General features: G+C 41.0%; 1 protein-coding gene across 2 annotated transcripts in view; it reads right to left on the bottom strand.

Moving 5' to 3' along the window:
• LOC132823396 (electrogenic sodium bicarbonate cotransporter 1-like) overlaps positions 1 to 17,487 on the bottom strand; it is a 117,248-nt gene that overhangs the window by 22,203 nt on the left and 77,558 nt on the right. Inside the window, exon 19 of one of the 2 annotated variants that reach the window (XM_060837174.1) lies at positions 4,240 to 4,413. The exons of the other annotated variant lie outside the window; for it this stretch is intronic. Within the exon in view, the coding sequence (XP_060693157.1) occupies positions 4,240 to 4,413 (174 nt within the window). The remainder of the gene's footprint in view (positions 1 to 4,239; positions 4,414 to 17,487) is intronic. 2 annotated transcript variants of the gene reach the window in all.

Here is a 17,487-nt window from a genome sequence, read left to right as displayed (position 1 = left end):
TTAAAAACCCTCTGAATGGTGTGTGCAGCAGCCCCCTCCCTCACAGGTCAAGCATTGTCACAGCCATTTTCTTCCCATTGATTTCCAGCTCAATGTGAGCTCTTTGCCAGTGATTCCAAGCGTCATCTTTACTGTGAGTTCCTAAATATCCATATCCCTTTCCTAGTTGCCCATCCTGTAATCTCGTAGGAATCACATGTCCACAAGACCCCTCTCAACCCATTGAACCCATTGACTTTTGGCAACACCTGCCTACTCTTCTCACCAACAGCCTGGAATATAAGGTGATTGTGTCTTGTGTGATTGTTCATCTTGACCTCTGCCCTACTTGAAGCCAGGTTCCCCCCGAATGTGGATAAACACCCCAACCCATCAATTACACCGTTCCCAGCCATTTTGGTCTGGCCTCCTTCATCATCTTGCTGCCTTCCTTCACAATTGCTCTCTGTTTTGCCCAGAACCAGCATCCCCAGTCCTGAAGGTTGAAACACACCCCTCAGTGCCACAGCTGTGGCTGCTATTTCACTCCCATCACCTTCCCCCCCAAACCCCTTTCCATTTTACCCCGGTTTTTGAGGATGGACGACATGAAACTGAAAAATGACAAAAAACATTAGTGACAGGCAATGACCATCTCCAACAAGAGAGAATCTAACTATCGTCCTTCAACATTCAATGGCACTACTAATGCTGAATCCCTCACTATCGTCGTCCTGATTGCTACCAGTGAACTGAACTGGACTAGCCAGGTAAACACTTTGGCTACAAGAGCATGTCAGCGGGTCTGAACCTTGCAATAAATAACTCACCTGACTCCCCAAAGCCTGACCACCATCTACAAGGCACAAGTCAGGAGTGTGGTGGAACACTCGTCACTTGCCTGGATGAATACAGCTCCAACAACCTTCAGAAAGTTTGATACCACCCAGGACAAAGTAGCCCGCTAGATTGGCATCATATCCACAAACATCCACTCACTCCACCACTGACACTCAGCAGAAATGGTGTGTACCACCTACAAGATGCACTCTAGGAAATAACCAAGGCTCCTTCGATAGCATCTTCCAAATCCACAACTATGACTTTCTAAAAGGATGAGGGCTGCAAGTAAATGGAAATATCTACAGCAAGTTCCACTCCAAGCCACTCAGCATCCTGACTTGGAAATATTTTGTCGTTCCTTCAGTGTTGCTGGGTCAAATCCTGGGAATTCCCTCCCTAAATGCATTATGGGGTGACCTAAAACACATGAAATGCAGCAGTTCACCACCATCTTCTCTAGGGCAACTAGAGATGGGTAATATATCCCATGACTGAATATTTTTAAAAACCCTACTCATCTACAGCCTAAGCCTCAAGGCGAAAAAGCCTACAATTCAGCAGGGAGGCACTGATCTAGCAGTATTACTACTAGCCTATTAACCCATAGAAGCAGGTAATGTTCCGAGGACACTGATAATAACCCTGTAACTTCCTGTGTTGAATAAAAGAGTAACTTCACTACCTTCCAATCTAATGGACCATTCTTGAATCAAGTGAGTTTTGGAAAATTAAAACCAATGCAAACATCGTCTCACTAGCCACTCATTTGAAGACACTAAGGCTGTAGGCCATCAGGATCCAAACCCTTGTCAGCCTGAAGTTCCACCTTTTACCCAGCAAAGAAAGAAAGGAAACAAATTTTAAATAGACTGTGCAAAATTGCTCTGAGGTAGAGGGATCATGACTGAAGCTTTCTACATTCTTCAGCCTCACAAACGTATCAACCCCACCTTCTTCAGTTGCTTTTGCTGGCAGTTCCAATTTACCCAGAATACTTGGAGTACAAAACCTAAAATTCTGGAGGTGTAATGCAAACCATGTCGGGTCATCCTTGTCACCCTTAGCAGGTGAATTGTAGAGAGGCTAACAACATAAGGAGATAAAGCAAACCATTAAATTTGGTTGAGGTAATTCTACCCAAATGACATCCAGCCCACTTAGATGCAGGGAAAAGTTCTTGATCTTGACAATATGATAAAAAAGTGTGGAAATTTAGATTGAGGCCTTTACCTTATGGTTGATCCTAAGTATAATGTCCTTTGGACAGCAAGGCAATCAACTACATGGCTAGCTAATGTGCTTAACATGCCCATACAGGCGACTAATGTTGACACTTCCTACTTCTTCTTCCTTTCCTATTTCTCATCTACATGATGCCTCTCAGTATCACCAGAAATATATATTCACCTATATATTGGTAGCACCCAATTGTACATCAAGAACACCTTTCTCAATACCTCCATTGTCTCGAAGTGGTCTGCTTATCTGACACCAAGTCACAGAAATTTCTTCCAACTAAAGAGTAATGAGATTGACATCACTGTGTTTGGTCTTCATAACAAACTCTTTTCCCAAGCCATCAACTCCATCCTTCTCAGCACCCACTGTCTGAGATAGAACTAGACTGTTTACAACTTCGATGCTGTACGTGACTCAGTTACAAGCTTCTGAACATATTCTGTACCATTAGTAAGACCACAGGCAGAATTGTTTGGATTGACAAGGTCAGTGAAGAATGCACTTGAAGCTCCTGATGACCAATATGTAGCTGCAGACAGGCCTTGTGCCTTAAACTGGGAAGGAAGGTCCTTGTCAGAGAGTCTCTAACGCAGGCAGGAACGATAGCCACTGTGAGGATTACCACAAATCACACAGTGCAAAGTGATGGATGTTCAAAATGGAGATAGGCCCAGGGATCTCTGTCGGGGGGCTGACACAGGAGGTGCTGGAGATTCAAGTGGATGGGAGCACTCAGGACCTGAACAGGAAAGGAGTCCCATGAGGGAAATGCTTCCTGTAGGCTAACCTCCTGGAAATTCACTTCCATCCTTGACCTCCTTCCACAAGCCTAAAATTATAAAACACTTTGAAAGCAGCCAATAATTGACTTTTTACAAGTTTCTGTTACTGCAAAGGCAGAAAGGTTGCCCTTGTCCCATCTTTATCCATAAAAGTCAAGAATGGTTGGGAAAGATGTGCTTAGGCTGTTCTGTGGCAGCCATCATTTGCACTATACAAGTGCTAGCCAATGACCATCTCTACCATTGGAGAATATAGCAATCTCCCCTTAACATTCAATAGGATTACAATTGCTGAATCCCCAGTCATCAACATTTTGTGGTTTACCATTGACCAGAAACTGAAATGGAGCAGACACAAAAAAAACTAAAGTTACAAGTGCAGGCCAGACGCTGGGAATTCCATGGCAAAGACATGTGTATGGTGACACACTAAGTGATAATGATCCTGGAACATGCTCCCTCTAAGGGTAATGGAAGCAAAGATGATGAATGATTTGAAAAGGAAATTGGATAAGCACTTGGAGGAATAAAAACAAATTTTGCAGTGTTACAGGAATAAAGAACGGAATGGGACCGACTTGATTGCCCTACAGAAAGCTAGCATGGACTCAAAGGCCAAATGGTGTCCTTTTATGCTATGATGACTCTATGCTTAATTTCCCTTTTGACTCTTCCAAGTCTATCCCCCATCTCTAAAGCACAACTTAGGTGTATAATAGAATATCCTCCAATAAATTAGACAAGTGCAACAACACACAAGAAAGCTGACACCATCCAGGTTAAAGCAGCATGCTTTACTGACGTCCTAGCCACCTCCTTATTTACTTCTTTCATCATTGATGCACCATGTTCAAGATTCATTGCTGCAAATTCTAAAGGCTCATTCATCAGCACCTCTCAAACTCAATCTCTATTGCCAAGAAGAATAGCTGTAACAGGCATATGGGAACGCCACCAAGTTGCCCTCCAAATAAAACTTCATCCTCACTTGGAATTATATCACAGTTTCTCCAATCTTGATGGATCAAACTTCTGAAACTTCCTACCTCAAGGCATGCTACCAAAGGTATCCTACAATAAAAAGACCACAACAGTTCATCATCGTCACATTCTCGAGGACAATTACAGATGAGTAATAAATGCTGGCCTGATAGCAATGTCCAAATCCTATAATCAAATATAAGGATAATTGGTTCACTTTCTAGATAGGACAGCTGACTATTGTGAAGAGGATAGTTGAATAAAGAAAAAATTACATGATAATGAGTAAGTACTTTAGCATTCTGTCTCTGTAATTAAAATTACAGATGATTTTCCTGGCTAATTTTACAAATACTAAGTTCAAATTGGCTTAATGCATATTTATGTTGAAATTGTCTATGAAGTTGTTACTTACCATAACTGGAAATATGATTGCAGCAACTGTTGATTTCAAAACCCACAGCAGAACCAAGCACAAGATCTGAAGCAATGTGAAAAGGTGGACTCGGCGCAGTGGAACATGACGTAAGTAAATTAAGTCAGGCTGGTGTTTAGCTGGTGTCAACAGCAACTTCAACCTATCCATGAACTATCAAAAAAAGAGGAATTGCAGACACAGTTTTCTGATTATTACCATTTTTCAGCATTCCTTTCATTCATGCTTATTCTCAATTGCAACTTTTCTTATTTTTGCCAATGTTATCCCTTACAATCAATCCCCTGATTTTCTAACAATATTCTATTTGGTTGGATCGAATTTTCTTTCAAAATTCTTACATTTCAATGCTCACTTACCAAAGAAACCTTTAGTCTGCTGTCAACACAAATTAATTCACAGCAAACAAAATTATGTTTAATATTGAAATCTCTTCAGCAAGGCAGCAACATTAAAGTTATTGATAATATCATTCAATTGTGAATGATTTTCTCAAATGTAAAAATCTCAAAAAAATAATGTATATTATAGTATAGCAAACGTTCTGTGGGGCATAATCCTTGTGACAAATCTGTTGTTGCCCTCCAATGTTGATCTTGAAGTCAGTGAGAGGTCACCTAAATTAAATACTGATGACAGGCATTCCACCATGACAGTGCACCTTCCCATCCAAGGATGCTGGAAAATATGGCCTTCAAGTCCAGCCTGGGATAAACAAAGAGAGAAAGAGAAAGAGACTGTGTGTGTGTGTGTGTGTGTGTGTGCGCGCGCGCGCATATGTGAGAGAGAGGAAGGCTTCGCAAACCTAATGTGCTCCAAAAACAAGTAATTTTGACAGAAGAGAGCATATCATAAAAGTGGATCAGAGTGCTGCCCACTGCCTTTCTCCTAAGCTCATTGCAAGCACTTTAAACACAGCAAGTATGACCAGAGAGGAAAAAAGGGTAAAAGGAAATTACTGTGAAAGCATCCTTAAAACAGAAAACAGGTCGGAACTGCAAAACAAATGGTTGGACTGTGCAACACTATACTTATAATATATAAGATCAGAGTGTGACAGTATTGTTAAAGATAAGATGAAAACAAAACATGCCACACATTCAGAACAAATCTCTCAATGCAGTATAATTTGTGTGCAGTTTCTTTGCCTCCCCCAGGCCACAGGTTCTGAGTGAAACAGAAGTTGAATTATTTTATGGCAGTGTCTCCTGAAGCAGCTACTTCTGCTTCCAGAGAAATCCAGAAATAATTCCACCTTCCATTGCAAGAGGGAAGGTAAAATCACAGCTTTATTTTCACCAAAACGCTTTCATTGCAAATTGGAAACTGCACATTTACTAAATGTGTGTTTTTACAAAACTTCAGGTGGTTGTAAAAGCTGACTGCAGTAAACGGAATTCTTTCAGATGGATTAGCATTGAAACAGAATTTCCAACTGAATGTGCTTGTTAATGCATTGTGAGAATAACTTACCAACTGTGCTAAACTTAAAATTGAAGTTGTGGACAGAATTTGAGGAAGTTCTTTAGCTCAAAACTATTCATAACATTATTGTGAAGTATACTAAGTGGGAGATTCTGATTGCCATGATCCTATTACCATCCAGAGTTAAAGATGAATGAACAAGATTTTTAGTCTCTAAATATTTAGTGATATTTAGTAATTAGTTCCTGATGAAGGGCTAATGTCCGAAATGTCAATTCTCCTACTCCTTGGATGCTGTCTGACCTGCTGTGCTTTTCCAGCACCATACTCTCAACAACTATTTATAATGTTGAATCCCCTATATCAACATCCAGAGGGAAGCTTCTTCAGACTGGTCACATAAATAATGTGGCTATAATAGGTAAGAAGCTGGGAATTCTGCAGTGAGTAGCCCACCTGTCTCCCTAAAGCCTCTCCATTATTGGCACAAGTGACCAATGTGATGAAATATTCTCCATTTACTTGGAGCAAGCTCTAGCAACATCTAAGAAATGTGCCACTTTCCAGGACAATTGCAGCCCAATGGTTGGTAGCCCATCAGTCACCTTCAACATTTACTCCCCACACGGTGGACACACGATGGCAGCACTGTGCACCATTGAAACATATACAGCAGCAACTCATCAAGCTTCTGTCAATAACATCTTCCAGATATCCAGAAGACAAAGGTAGCAGAATACCACAACCTGCAAGTCCCACTCCAAGCTACACACCTGACTTAGAAACTATTCCTTAAGTACTGCTAGTTAAAATCCTGGAACTCTCTTTGTGTGAGCATTGTGAACATACTTCAGCAGTTCAAGGTGGCGGACCATTTAAGAACAATTTGGAAAAGGCAACAAATGCTGGCAACAAAAGCTAGTGATGCTCAGAGCTGATAAAAGAATAAAATGTTTTTAAAACATTAATTTGCATTTCCTGTCAGTTATCTGCCCTTCACAAAGGTCAAGTGTCAGTTCGCATTGTATGGTTCATGAATCTATGCCCTTCTGAAGCGAGAAATGTGATGTCATCAGTACATGAGTTTGACAGTACATCAATATAAACAGGTTATGGAAGAGATTTTCAAACTGCCAAGAATTGCTATCTGGCCTTAAAGTCGTCTTTCAGATCTTGCCCAAGTGTACAGCAAGGCTCAAAACAGATTGGCATCAAGAACTGGAAGGCAGTCTCAATTTGGATGCAGTGGCCACGCTGCAGTAATGAGTAAAGTTCAAGCAGCGTGTGTAGATGTGACAGGGCATGTGAATGTAGCCACTCTCATGGCTAAATCATGATGACACCAACTGTTAGACCAAAGCACATTTGGAAAGTGAAGCATGCAAATAATGTACATTCTGATCTGATCCTTTTGTTAAGTTGCTGTTTTCTTCATCACAGTAAACTTCGCCTGTCATACAGGAAACCTTGCCAATTACTGATATATCTGAACACAAAATATGCACTTGTGATTTTTGAGAAGATTTGGTAGCTCAGGTTGATGATGAGTATGTAAGTTAGCTCACTGAGCTGGAAGGTTTGTTTTCAGACGTTTTGTCACCATGACTAGGTTATATCATCAGTGAGCCTCTGGTGAAGTGCTGGTGGTATGTCCCGCCTGTCTATTTACAGGTCTTGGTTTTTTAAGGTGGATGATGTCATTTCCATTTTTTTTCAAGGGAAGATAGATAAGATCTAAATCAATGTGTTTATTGATGGAGTTCTGGTTAGAATGCCATGCCCCTAAGAATTCTCACGTATGCCTTTGTTTTGCTTCTCCTCGGATGTGAGTGATGTCCCAGTAAAAATGGTGTCGTTTGTCTGTATGTTTGGAAACTAGTGATAGTGGGTCATGTCTTTTGATGGCTAGTTGCTGTTCGTGTATCCTGGTGGCAAATTTCCTGCTAGTTTGTCCAATATCGTGTTTTTTTAACAGTTCTTGCATGGTATCTTGTCAATGGTATTAGTTTTGCTGGTAGTATCTAATGGATCCTTTAGGTTCATTAGTCGCTATTTAAGTGTGTTAGTAGGTTTGTGGCTATCATTATGCCAAGTGGTCTGCGTAGGCTAGAAGTCATTTCTGATATGTCTTTGATGTAAGGTAACGTGGCTATAGTTTTTGGTTGCTTTATGTATGCTTGTTTGGGTTTGTTTCTGAGGAATAAAACATGCATACTGTGATTGGGGTGCTTCTAAAGAAAGATCCAACAAACACTTCCCCAGTCATTCACATTTCAAAGCAATCCCTCTTGGGGATCAGTTTGTGCTGCATTTTTCAGGAGGGTGGCCTCCTCGCTTCTTCAGGCAGTATTTTTCCTCTTTTGTTGGCTGCATCATCTGCTTCAGTTACTTGCAGCCTTTCCTTGGCCTGGCTCCTCCATTTGTAGGTTGGTCTTCTGAAGGGCACAGCAGGCAACTATAATTTTACAGGCTTTGACTATTAGTTGAATCAAATTATTTTCACAATCCCAGGTGAATATCTGGGTCACACTGACCATGGTTGAGTCCAGTTGTATTGATGATGATGTGTTCTGCAGTGTTGGATTGTGTACAGGGTGGAGACTGAAAACCATGCTCATGCAAACTAATGAGCATTTGTTAAATACTTATATAATTTACAGAATCAAGGTTCAACAGGACTCTATTAGAACAATAATAACTCCATTTGTAGGCTGCTCTTTTGGAGGGCTATTTTACTCGCCTTAACTATTACTTGAAGCAAAGACATTTCCAATTCAGGATGTTAAGTGTGAATTTCACTTCATCCCAGGTGAATGTCTGGGTCACATTAGATTCCCTCTGAGCTGTTCTCCTTCTAGATGACACAGCTATCCTGATTTATAGTTGTGGAACATACCCTTGGTCTCCAAAAAATTTATCCCTGAGATCTTCCTTGTCCTTCAAATAATATTGGAAGGATAATACTGGATAAATAAAAGATGAAAGTTGTTTTTAAAGTGAAGATGATTCTGACCCTGTGGTCAAGGACCATGTGCAAACTGGTGGGACATCAATAGTTTCTGTTCACGAATGGTGGTACATTTGGGAAAAGGATAGGTATGAACACAAATGCTCTTTTTGGAATCCATTCATACGATAAAGTAGGAAAATTCCTTAAAGCTGCTAATTGCTTTTCACAGGAAATGTGTTGAAATCTCTGGTTTTGGTAATACCTGCTAGATACAATTATGCATTGATGTACAAAGTGTACAGAAATTTCTCCTGCATTTATCCAGAAGGTGATCTCTGCATTGAAGTTCAAGTCAGCAGCAACAGTTATAGTCAGTGACACAGCCGTCTCTGCTCTGGAAAAAAAACTTAGCTCTCTATTAACAAATGTGAGCATGTGGATGAATGTGAATGAAGTACCTGAAGATGTCGTGTCCTCTGCAGTCCTTTTTCCAGACTGAGCTAATGGAGAGCTACACTCGAGAATGTGCATTGTTTCATACTCTGGTTTTCTCCAGAACTATAGCAATACAAACTGCTAAGCTTTAACAAGCTATAAGAAAGACAAGCTCAATACTTTCCTTTGCCCAAGATTGAAACAGTGTAGAAAGAGCTATTAAGCAATGTAGCAAGAACTGCACAGTAATTTGAAAGGTAACAACTGAACTTTGTATATCAGGTAACTCTCACTCTCGCTCTCATATCATGTGGATGGGCCTTCAAGTGAAATGGAGTTGTATTAATGCAGGGACTCATCCAAAGCATTATCTGACGCACAGTGTCACAGGCAGCTCCCTTCATGTTTCACTTCCAAGAGAGATTCAACAACAAAAAAGAAATATTTTTGGGAACACATAATATCAGAATTCAGTTTAGGTCAAATTGGATACTTGTGAAAGACACACTCCCTGAATTCAGATCTACATACTTTCAATGTCCTACTCTCTCACCTTTTACAGATTCCTAAGTAACTGTTCCCAAAATAAGAAATAGTAAATGTCGGCAAAAAATTAAGTTAAGCCAACAGATGAAAAGCAAACACTTTAAAACAGGACAAAAATATAGTGGGAAATTTTTGAAAGCATAAGCAAGAAACTGGAAGTGGTGGTAGCATGGTAGTAATTTAAAATGCTGTGTAATGGAGTCAGGGACATTGGGTTGTGTACAAGTTTATGACTGGGTAAGACCAGAAACAATACTATGCAAATTAATGAACATATATTAAATATTTACATAATCTACTGAGTCAAGGGATTCAACAGGACTCTGTTAGAACATCTTTAGCCTTCCGTCACAGTTTCATGTGATTTAGCATAATCTGACTACGTGATGGTGAATTCTAACTATTAGCAGAAGAGCTGTTAAACCCTTAAACTTCAGCTTGCACCACAATTATCATGTTTTGAATTTCCCATCTCAACTGTGCTGAGTGGAGTTCAGGCAATTTTCACCAAAGTGGAACTTGGTAACTCAGCATTCCCAACATCTTACAGACTATCAAATGATCAGATGCGCTGCCCAAGATCTGAGAATAGTTTTGTTGCCTGGTTTCTTGAGCTGAAGAATGCAGAGTTGTACAAGGACGTCTCAAAGTGGGACAAAAAAAAATGTCTGGGGGTGGAGTGGGATGTTGGAGGGGAAAGAAAATAAATGATGTGTAAAGGAAGCCCTACTCAGAAAGTTGCTTCATTGAAGTTTTCCATATGAGATAAAACGTTACAACCTTTTCTTCAAAACAGTTGAAACTACTTAGTGAAAAACATATCACCACATTGCTAAATATTTTAAAAAGAAGTTGAGTGCAGAGAAGATAAATTCTCGGTTGCATAATGAACTGCAATTTTCAGTTTAATTCTACTGTTCTTACTAACAATTGTCATTTAAAGGGCTATACCAGGAATCTGAGCACACATTTAACATTCAGTTTGAAAGCACAAAAATAGGGCAAGTCTCTGATTGCTTCAGAGGGATAAGTATTCTATGTCTCTGCCAAGTGATAGCCCAGAGACATTCACTATATACATTCAAAGCAGTGTTTAATGGGGATGGCAGGAGTCTTTCCTCAAGGAAAGCCAGCCATATTATATGAAACTCAGACAGTTAACTGGGCAGTGGTAGACCTTCACTGGAGTCAAGGACACCAGTGATAGAGGTCCTGTCTGCCAAGAGTTGCTGATTAACAAAGGCTGATGGTTCTATGAATGGCAGCATCATCTGCAAGGTGGTGGTAGCTGCTGGTACAATACCTATCAGAGACCTAAGGGCATCACCATGGAAGAGAGAGGATGGGTTACAGGGTCAGCAGCAAAGGAAAGGGTGTAGGTCTCAGTGTGTGCCCCTCCCTTAGGCACTAAGACCCTTTGAATTAGGAGAATCTCCCCCCTTGGGCTTACTTGCCATGCTCCCCAAAAGGTAGGTACCCGCCCGATGTTGGGTTAATATCAATGCTATCAAAATGACGCCCAATTGTATTCCTGTACTCCACCAAATTCACCACAGAACTGGGCATTATATTTCCTCCTCATTTTCCAAAATTTTATAAATTAGTATAGTTTAAAGTAATGAAAATGACTGATAAGCTGAGGTGAAGCTGAGTGTCTAAATTGGAAGCATCTATCAATAACATTGTTGTGCTTAAAAGGATCTCTCCTATGAAAATAAATAAGCTTCAGTCCAATGTTTGGTTTATAATTCAGTTCTAGTTTGGAATAGGCTGTGAGCAGTCTTTTATATTTTTAGCAATAATACTTCATTATTTCCTGATCTGAATCATAAGACCACGACTGTACATGTACAGTAAGTTAACAACATAGCAAGATTTCAAGCATGAATGAAATGTGCACAAAAATCTTGATAACCATGACCTTTTTGAAAATTGACTGGAGAATCACCTAAAGGTATACATAAGGTTCTTGTGGGCGTACGTTTAGAAATATCATGTTTGGTAGAAACCTGTGGAAGTAGCTCAGATTATTATTATTTCCCTCAAATCTCCTTTCATTTGAGAAACAATAGACGGGCTATTCCTACAATGGTGGGTTCGCAGCTGACTGGGAATACCTTTGTGTATATACACCACTTTTTCCTATCCAATATACTCTTCCATGAAAATCTTTACTCTCTAGGTATTTGTTATGTATTTCTGACTGTGTTTAAATATATTTGAGATTAATCACAACTAACTCACATGTTCCTGGGTGTCAGCAAGCACAGTCATTTTGCTATTCTACAAGCTCCAACCTGCACAGTCAGCTCCATGTGTTTGGCCTTCACTTGGTTCATAGGCAGCCCCTCAGGATTAAGGATGACTTGCTTCCACTCTAGAGTTGTGGATGTGAGGTTCTAAACAGTCCAACGCTGGGTCTGTACACCCAGCCACAGGTGGGGCAGCTAAGTGGGATGTTCAGGTTTTCTGCTGTTTATGCTTAGCCTCCATCTGGGCCTGTCAGTGACACTGAAAAATGGTTAACACCTTTGCAGCTGATTCTTCTCCAGTTTGAGATGCCCAAATCTCATTTGGAATGAAATTTCCACAATTTGGCAGAAATATTACATTTTTCAGGGAGTCTCTAAGGATGGCCTGTTAGTGTATCCTCTGGTCTCCCATTAACCACTTGTAGTGATAAAGCTCAGAGAGTGACTTTCTGTGGGTCTTATGTCAGGCCTGCAAACAATGTAGTCCACTCAATGCAACGAGAAGTTTGCAATCCTACTGGTACATGGACAGTGTCGGGGAGATAATCCGAGTCCAGGTCCATCTTCCTGTGACATTACTCTCACCTGGGCTCAGCTACTATTATCCTGGAGCCAAGGTTCACTCAGTCCCAGCAGCACACAGGAGGAACTCAGTGGTCTTTGCTATACACCGACAAATAACAGACCTGAAATCCAATGCCCAGTTGTATTAAATTAATGCAAAATAACTGACACTAAAATAATAAAAATCAGAGATAAACACCCACAAATAACATTCCCACCCACTCACACACTTGTATGTAAGATACAGTCACTGGTTAATCAGCAAGGCCTCATCCAGTCTCACAAAGTCTCAGGGAAACATGAGTTAGACTGACAGCACCAGGAGAAAACTGTCCAAGTTGATGGAGTGCTCAAGGGAAGGTCATCCTCCACAAAGTAGAATCAATATCATACAGCACAGAAGCTTTGATTCTGCACTGACCAATCTACATAATCCCATTTTCCAGCACTTGGCCCATAGTCTTGATTGTTATGACATTGCAAGTGCTCATCTATGTACTTTTTAACAAGGTTGTGAGATATCCCATCTCTACTACCCTCCGAGGCAGTGCATTCCAGATTCACACCGCCCTCGAGGTGAGAACCATAATCCTAAAATCCCCTCTAAACTTCCTGTCCATTCACCGTTATGCCAAAGTTATGCCCCCTTGTGTTAACCCTTCAACAATGAGCAACAGCTGCTTTGGCCCTTTGGAAGAGCTATCAACTTTGTCCATGCCCCTCAATCTTATACTTCTCAATCAGGTTCCCCCTCAGTCTTCTCTGCTCCAAAGAAAACCACCTGAGCACATCAGCCTTTCCATAACTAAACGGCTCCATCCAAGAAATGTTCTAGTGAATCTCCTCTCACCCTCTCCAGTACAAATTATATCCTTCCTATAGTGTGAGGACCAGAATGGCACACAGTACTCCAGCTGTGGCCTAACCAAAGTTTTATATTGCTCCAACATAACCTCTCTGCTCTTACATTCTGTGCTAAGACAGATAAAGGCAAGTGACCATATGCCTCCTTAACTGCTTTACTAATCTATCCTACCATTTTGACAAGCACGCCAAGATCCCTCTGTTCTTCTGTGCTTTCTAGTGGCCTGCCATTCATTGGTGGCAAGGTGGCTCAGTGGTTAGCATTGCTGCCTTGCAATGCTAGGGACCTGGGTTCAATTCTAGCTCAGATGACTGCTTGTGTGAAGTTTGCACATTCTCCCCATGTCTGGTTTCTCCAGATGCTCCAGTTTCATCCCACAGTCCAAAGATGTGCAGGTTAGATGGATTGAACATACTAAGTTGTCCCTTGCTACAGGGATGTGCAGGCTAGATGGATTAGCCATGAGAAATACAGGGCCAGGGTAAGGTTTGGGTGGGCTGCTGTTCAGAGGGTTGCAGTAGACTCGATGGGCTGAATGGTCTGCTTCCACACATAGGGATTCTATGAGTACTTCTGTTTCATGTTACATATACCAACTCACAATTATTAGGGTTAAATTCCATTTGCCAGTAATTTGCCCATCCGACCAATCCATCTAGATCCTCCTGAACCTAAGACCTTCATCCTCACCCATCTGGCCAATCCTCATGTAATCTGCAAATTTCCACATACCCTTCAATCTCACCAATATCATGTGTACATCACAAATAATAAAGAACCCATCACTGATTCCTGTGGTAAGCCACTGTATACCAGTTCCAGTCATACAAGACAGTCTTGTACTACTAGCCTCTCTCTCCTACCACTGAGCCAATGTGCCCAGGTCACCTTGGTTCCCAAGTGCATTTACTTTTTTTTAATCAGTCTCCCATGTGGGACCTTGTCAAAGGCACAAAAACCATATTAACTGAACTACGCTCACCTACCTACCTCCTTGAAAGATTATGCCAAATTTGTTAGGCGTGACCTCCTTCTGAAAAAGCCATGCTGATTATCTCTGATCAAATCTTGCTTCTTCAAGTAGAAATTACTTCTCTCCTGCCGAATTTTCTGCAATAGTTTCTTTACCAATGATGTAAGCCTCACTGGTCTGTACTTCCCTCTTTACCACCCTTCTTGATAAATAGAATCATATTAGTTGTCTTCCAGTCTTCTGGCACTTCTACTGTGACCAGCGAGGAATTGAAAATTTGGATGAGAATCCCTATAATTTCTCTCTTGACTCCCACAGCAACCTGGGATGCAATTCATCTAGATCTGGGAAATTGTACACTTTTAAACTTGCCAAAATTTCCAATGCCTTCTCACTGTCTGTCAGTCTAGTCAAGGACCTCACGGTCCCTCCCTGCAAACCCTTTACCTCCATCCTCTTTCCCCAAAGAGGATAATTATGAAGTACTCATTTAACACCCAATCAATGTTCTCTGGCTTCACACACAGATTGTTCCCTTGGTTCCTAATAGGTTCTACTCTTTTGTTCCTGATTATCCTTTTCCCCTTAATATATGGTTACACAATCTCTCGAAACTATCTAGAGGCAGACTTGATAAGGGAGCTGAAGGTAAAGGAAACCTTAAGAGGCAGTAATCATAATATGATATAATTTACTCTGAGGGAGAAGGTGGAATCAGATGTAAAGGTATAAGAGTTGAATAAAGGCAACTACAGAGTCATGAGGGAGGAGCTGACCAGAATTGGCTGGGTAAGGAGCATAGCAGGAAAGGCAGTGGACCAGCAATAGCAGGAATTCTGGCAGTAATTCCAGAGACACAGTAAAAATTCATCCTGAGGAAAAAGAAGCATACTAAAGGGAAAATGTGGCAACCATGGCTGACTAGGGAAGTCAGGGACATCATAAAAGTAAAAGAGAAAGCATATAATGTGGGAAAGGGCAGTGGGAAGTCAGAGGATTGGGAAACTACAAAGACCAAAACAGGACAACGAAGAAAGAAATAAGGAGGAAGAAGATTAAATATGAGGGCTAGCTAATAGTATCAGGAAAGATTGCAAGAGTTTCTTTGGATATATACAGGGCAAAAGACAGGCAAAAGGGGACATTGAGCAGCTGGAAAACGATGCTGAAGAAATAGTAATGGAGAACAAAGAAATGGATGAGGAACTGAATAAGAACTTTGCTTCAGTCTCCATGATGGGATACACAAGTAATATCACAAAAATGTAACATAGTTGGGCGACAAATATGAGTACGGTGGCCATCCCCAAGGAGAAGGTGCTAGAAAAATTGAAAAGTCTGAAAATGGATAAATCACCTGGACCAGATGGGGTAGAGTTCTGAAGGAGATCATTGAAGAGGAAGTGAAGGTTTTAGTCGTCATCTTTCAGATATCCCTGGAGTCAAGGAGGGTCCAAGAGGACTGGACAATCACTAATGTAACCCTCCTATTTAAGAGGGGAGCAAGGCAAACGACAGGAAATGATTGGCCAATTAGCCTGACCGCAGTCGTCAGTAAGATTTTGAAGTCCATTGTGAACTATGAGATTTCTGAATACTTGGAAGTGCATGATAAAATAGGGCAAAGTCAGCATAGTTTCATCAAGGGGAGGTCATGCCTGAAGAATCTGTTAGAATTCTTTGAGGAAGTAATAAGTAGGTTAGACCAAAGAAAGCCAATGGATGTTATCTATTTGGACTTCCAGAAGGCCTTTGATAAGGTGCTACACAGGAGGCTGCTGAGTAAGATAAGGGTCCAAGGTGTTAGAGGCAAGATGCAAGCATGGATAAAGGTTGACTGTCTGGCAGAAAGCAGAGAGTGGGGATAGAAGGGTCCATGTCAGGATGGCAGCTGGAGACTCGTGGTGTTCCACAAGGGTCAGTGTTGGGATCACAAGTTTTCACTTTCTACATGAATTATCTAGATGAAGGAACTGAGGACATTCTGGCTAATTTTGGAGATGATACAAAGATAGGTGGAGGGGCAGGTAGTATTGAGGAAGTGGGGAGGCTGCAGAAAGATTTAGACAGGTTAGGAGAGTGGGTGAAGAAGTGGCAGATAAAATACCACATGGGAAAGTGTGAGATCATGCACTTTGATATGAAGAATAGAGGGATTGATTATTTTCTAAAAGGGGAGAAAATTCAGAAATCTGAAGTGCAAAGGGACTTGGGAGTCCTAGTCCAGGTTTCTCTTCAAGTAAACATGCAGGTTGAGTCGTAGTCAAGAATGCACATACAATGTTGTCATTCATCTTGAGAGGACTAAAATGTAAAAGCAGGAATGTACTTCTGAGGCTTTATAAGGCTCTGGTTAGACCACATTTAGAATATTGTGTGCAATCTTTGGGCCCCATAACTCAGGAAAGTTGTGTTGGCCCTGGAGCGGGTCTAGAAGAGATTCATGAGAATGTTTCCAGGAATGAAAGGCTTAACATATGAGTAATGTTTGAGGACTCTGAGATTATACTTGAAGGAGATTAGAAGGATGAAGGAGTATCTGATTGAAACTTTCAGAATACTGAATGGCCTGGACAGGGTGGAAGTTGGAAAGATGTTGGAAAGGAGAGACTAGGACCCGAGGGCAAAACCTTAGAGTAAAGGGAAGACCTTTTAGAATGGAAATAAGGAGAAACATCTTGAGCCAGAGTGTGGTGAATCTGCGGAATTCATTGTGGAAACCAGGTCACTGAGTATATTTAAAACAGGGATAGATAAGTTCTTGATTGCCATTGGGCTCAAAGGTTAGGGAAGAAAATGGGAAAATGGGGTTGACTGAATGGCAAAGCAGACTCAATTGGCTGAGTGGCCTAAATTATGTTCCCGTGTCTTATGGTCCTACTCCAAATTTTGCCTGCCAGTATTTTTTATGCCCCTCCTATTTTGCTCTCCTGTGTGATTTCTAAAGGTTTCCCCCCTGCATTTTCTATCCTCCTCTCAGGCCTCCATTGATTTGCTCCTTTTGTACTTTTTAAAACTCTTTCTCCTTCTTGTCCAGTCCTGAATATTCCTTGACATTCAGGCCTGCCTGGGCGTGTTTCTTCGACATTTCACCCTAAAGGAATAATTTACTCTCCCCATTCCCTTTTTGAACACACCTCACAGTTCAGCTGTGGATTTACCCACAAGTAGCTGTTCCAGTCTACTTTGGTCAGATCCTTCTTTATATTTTTAAAAA

Source organism: Hemiscyllium ocellatum, chromosome 16 (genome assembly GCF_020745735.1).
Source record: "Hemiscyllium ocellatum isolate sHemOce1 chromosome 16, sHemOce1.pat.X.cur, whole genome shotgun sequence".
Taxonomy (NCBI): Eukaryota; Metazoa; Chordata; class Chondrichthyes; order Orectolobiformes; family Hemiscylliidae; genus Hemiscyllium; species Hemiscyllium ocellatum.
The sequence above is the reverse complement of the archived record's forward strand: the minus strand, read 5'-3'. Positions and strand labels throughout refer to the sequence as shown.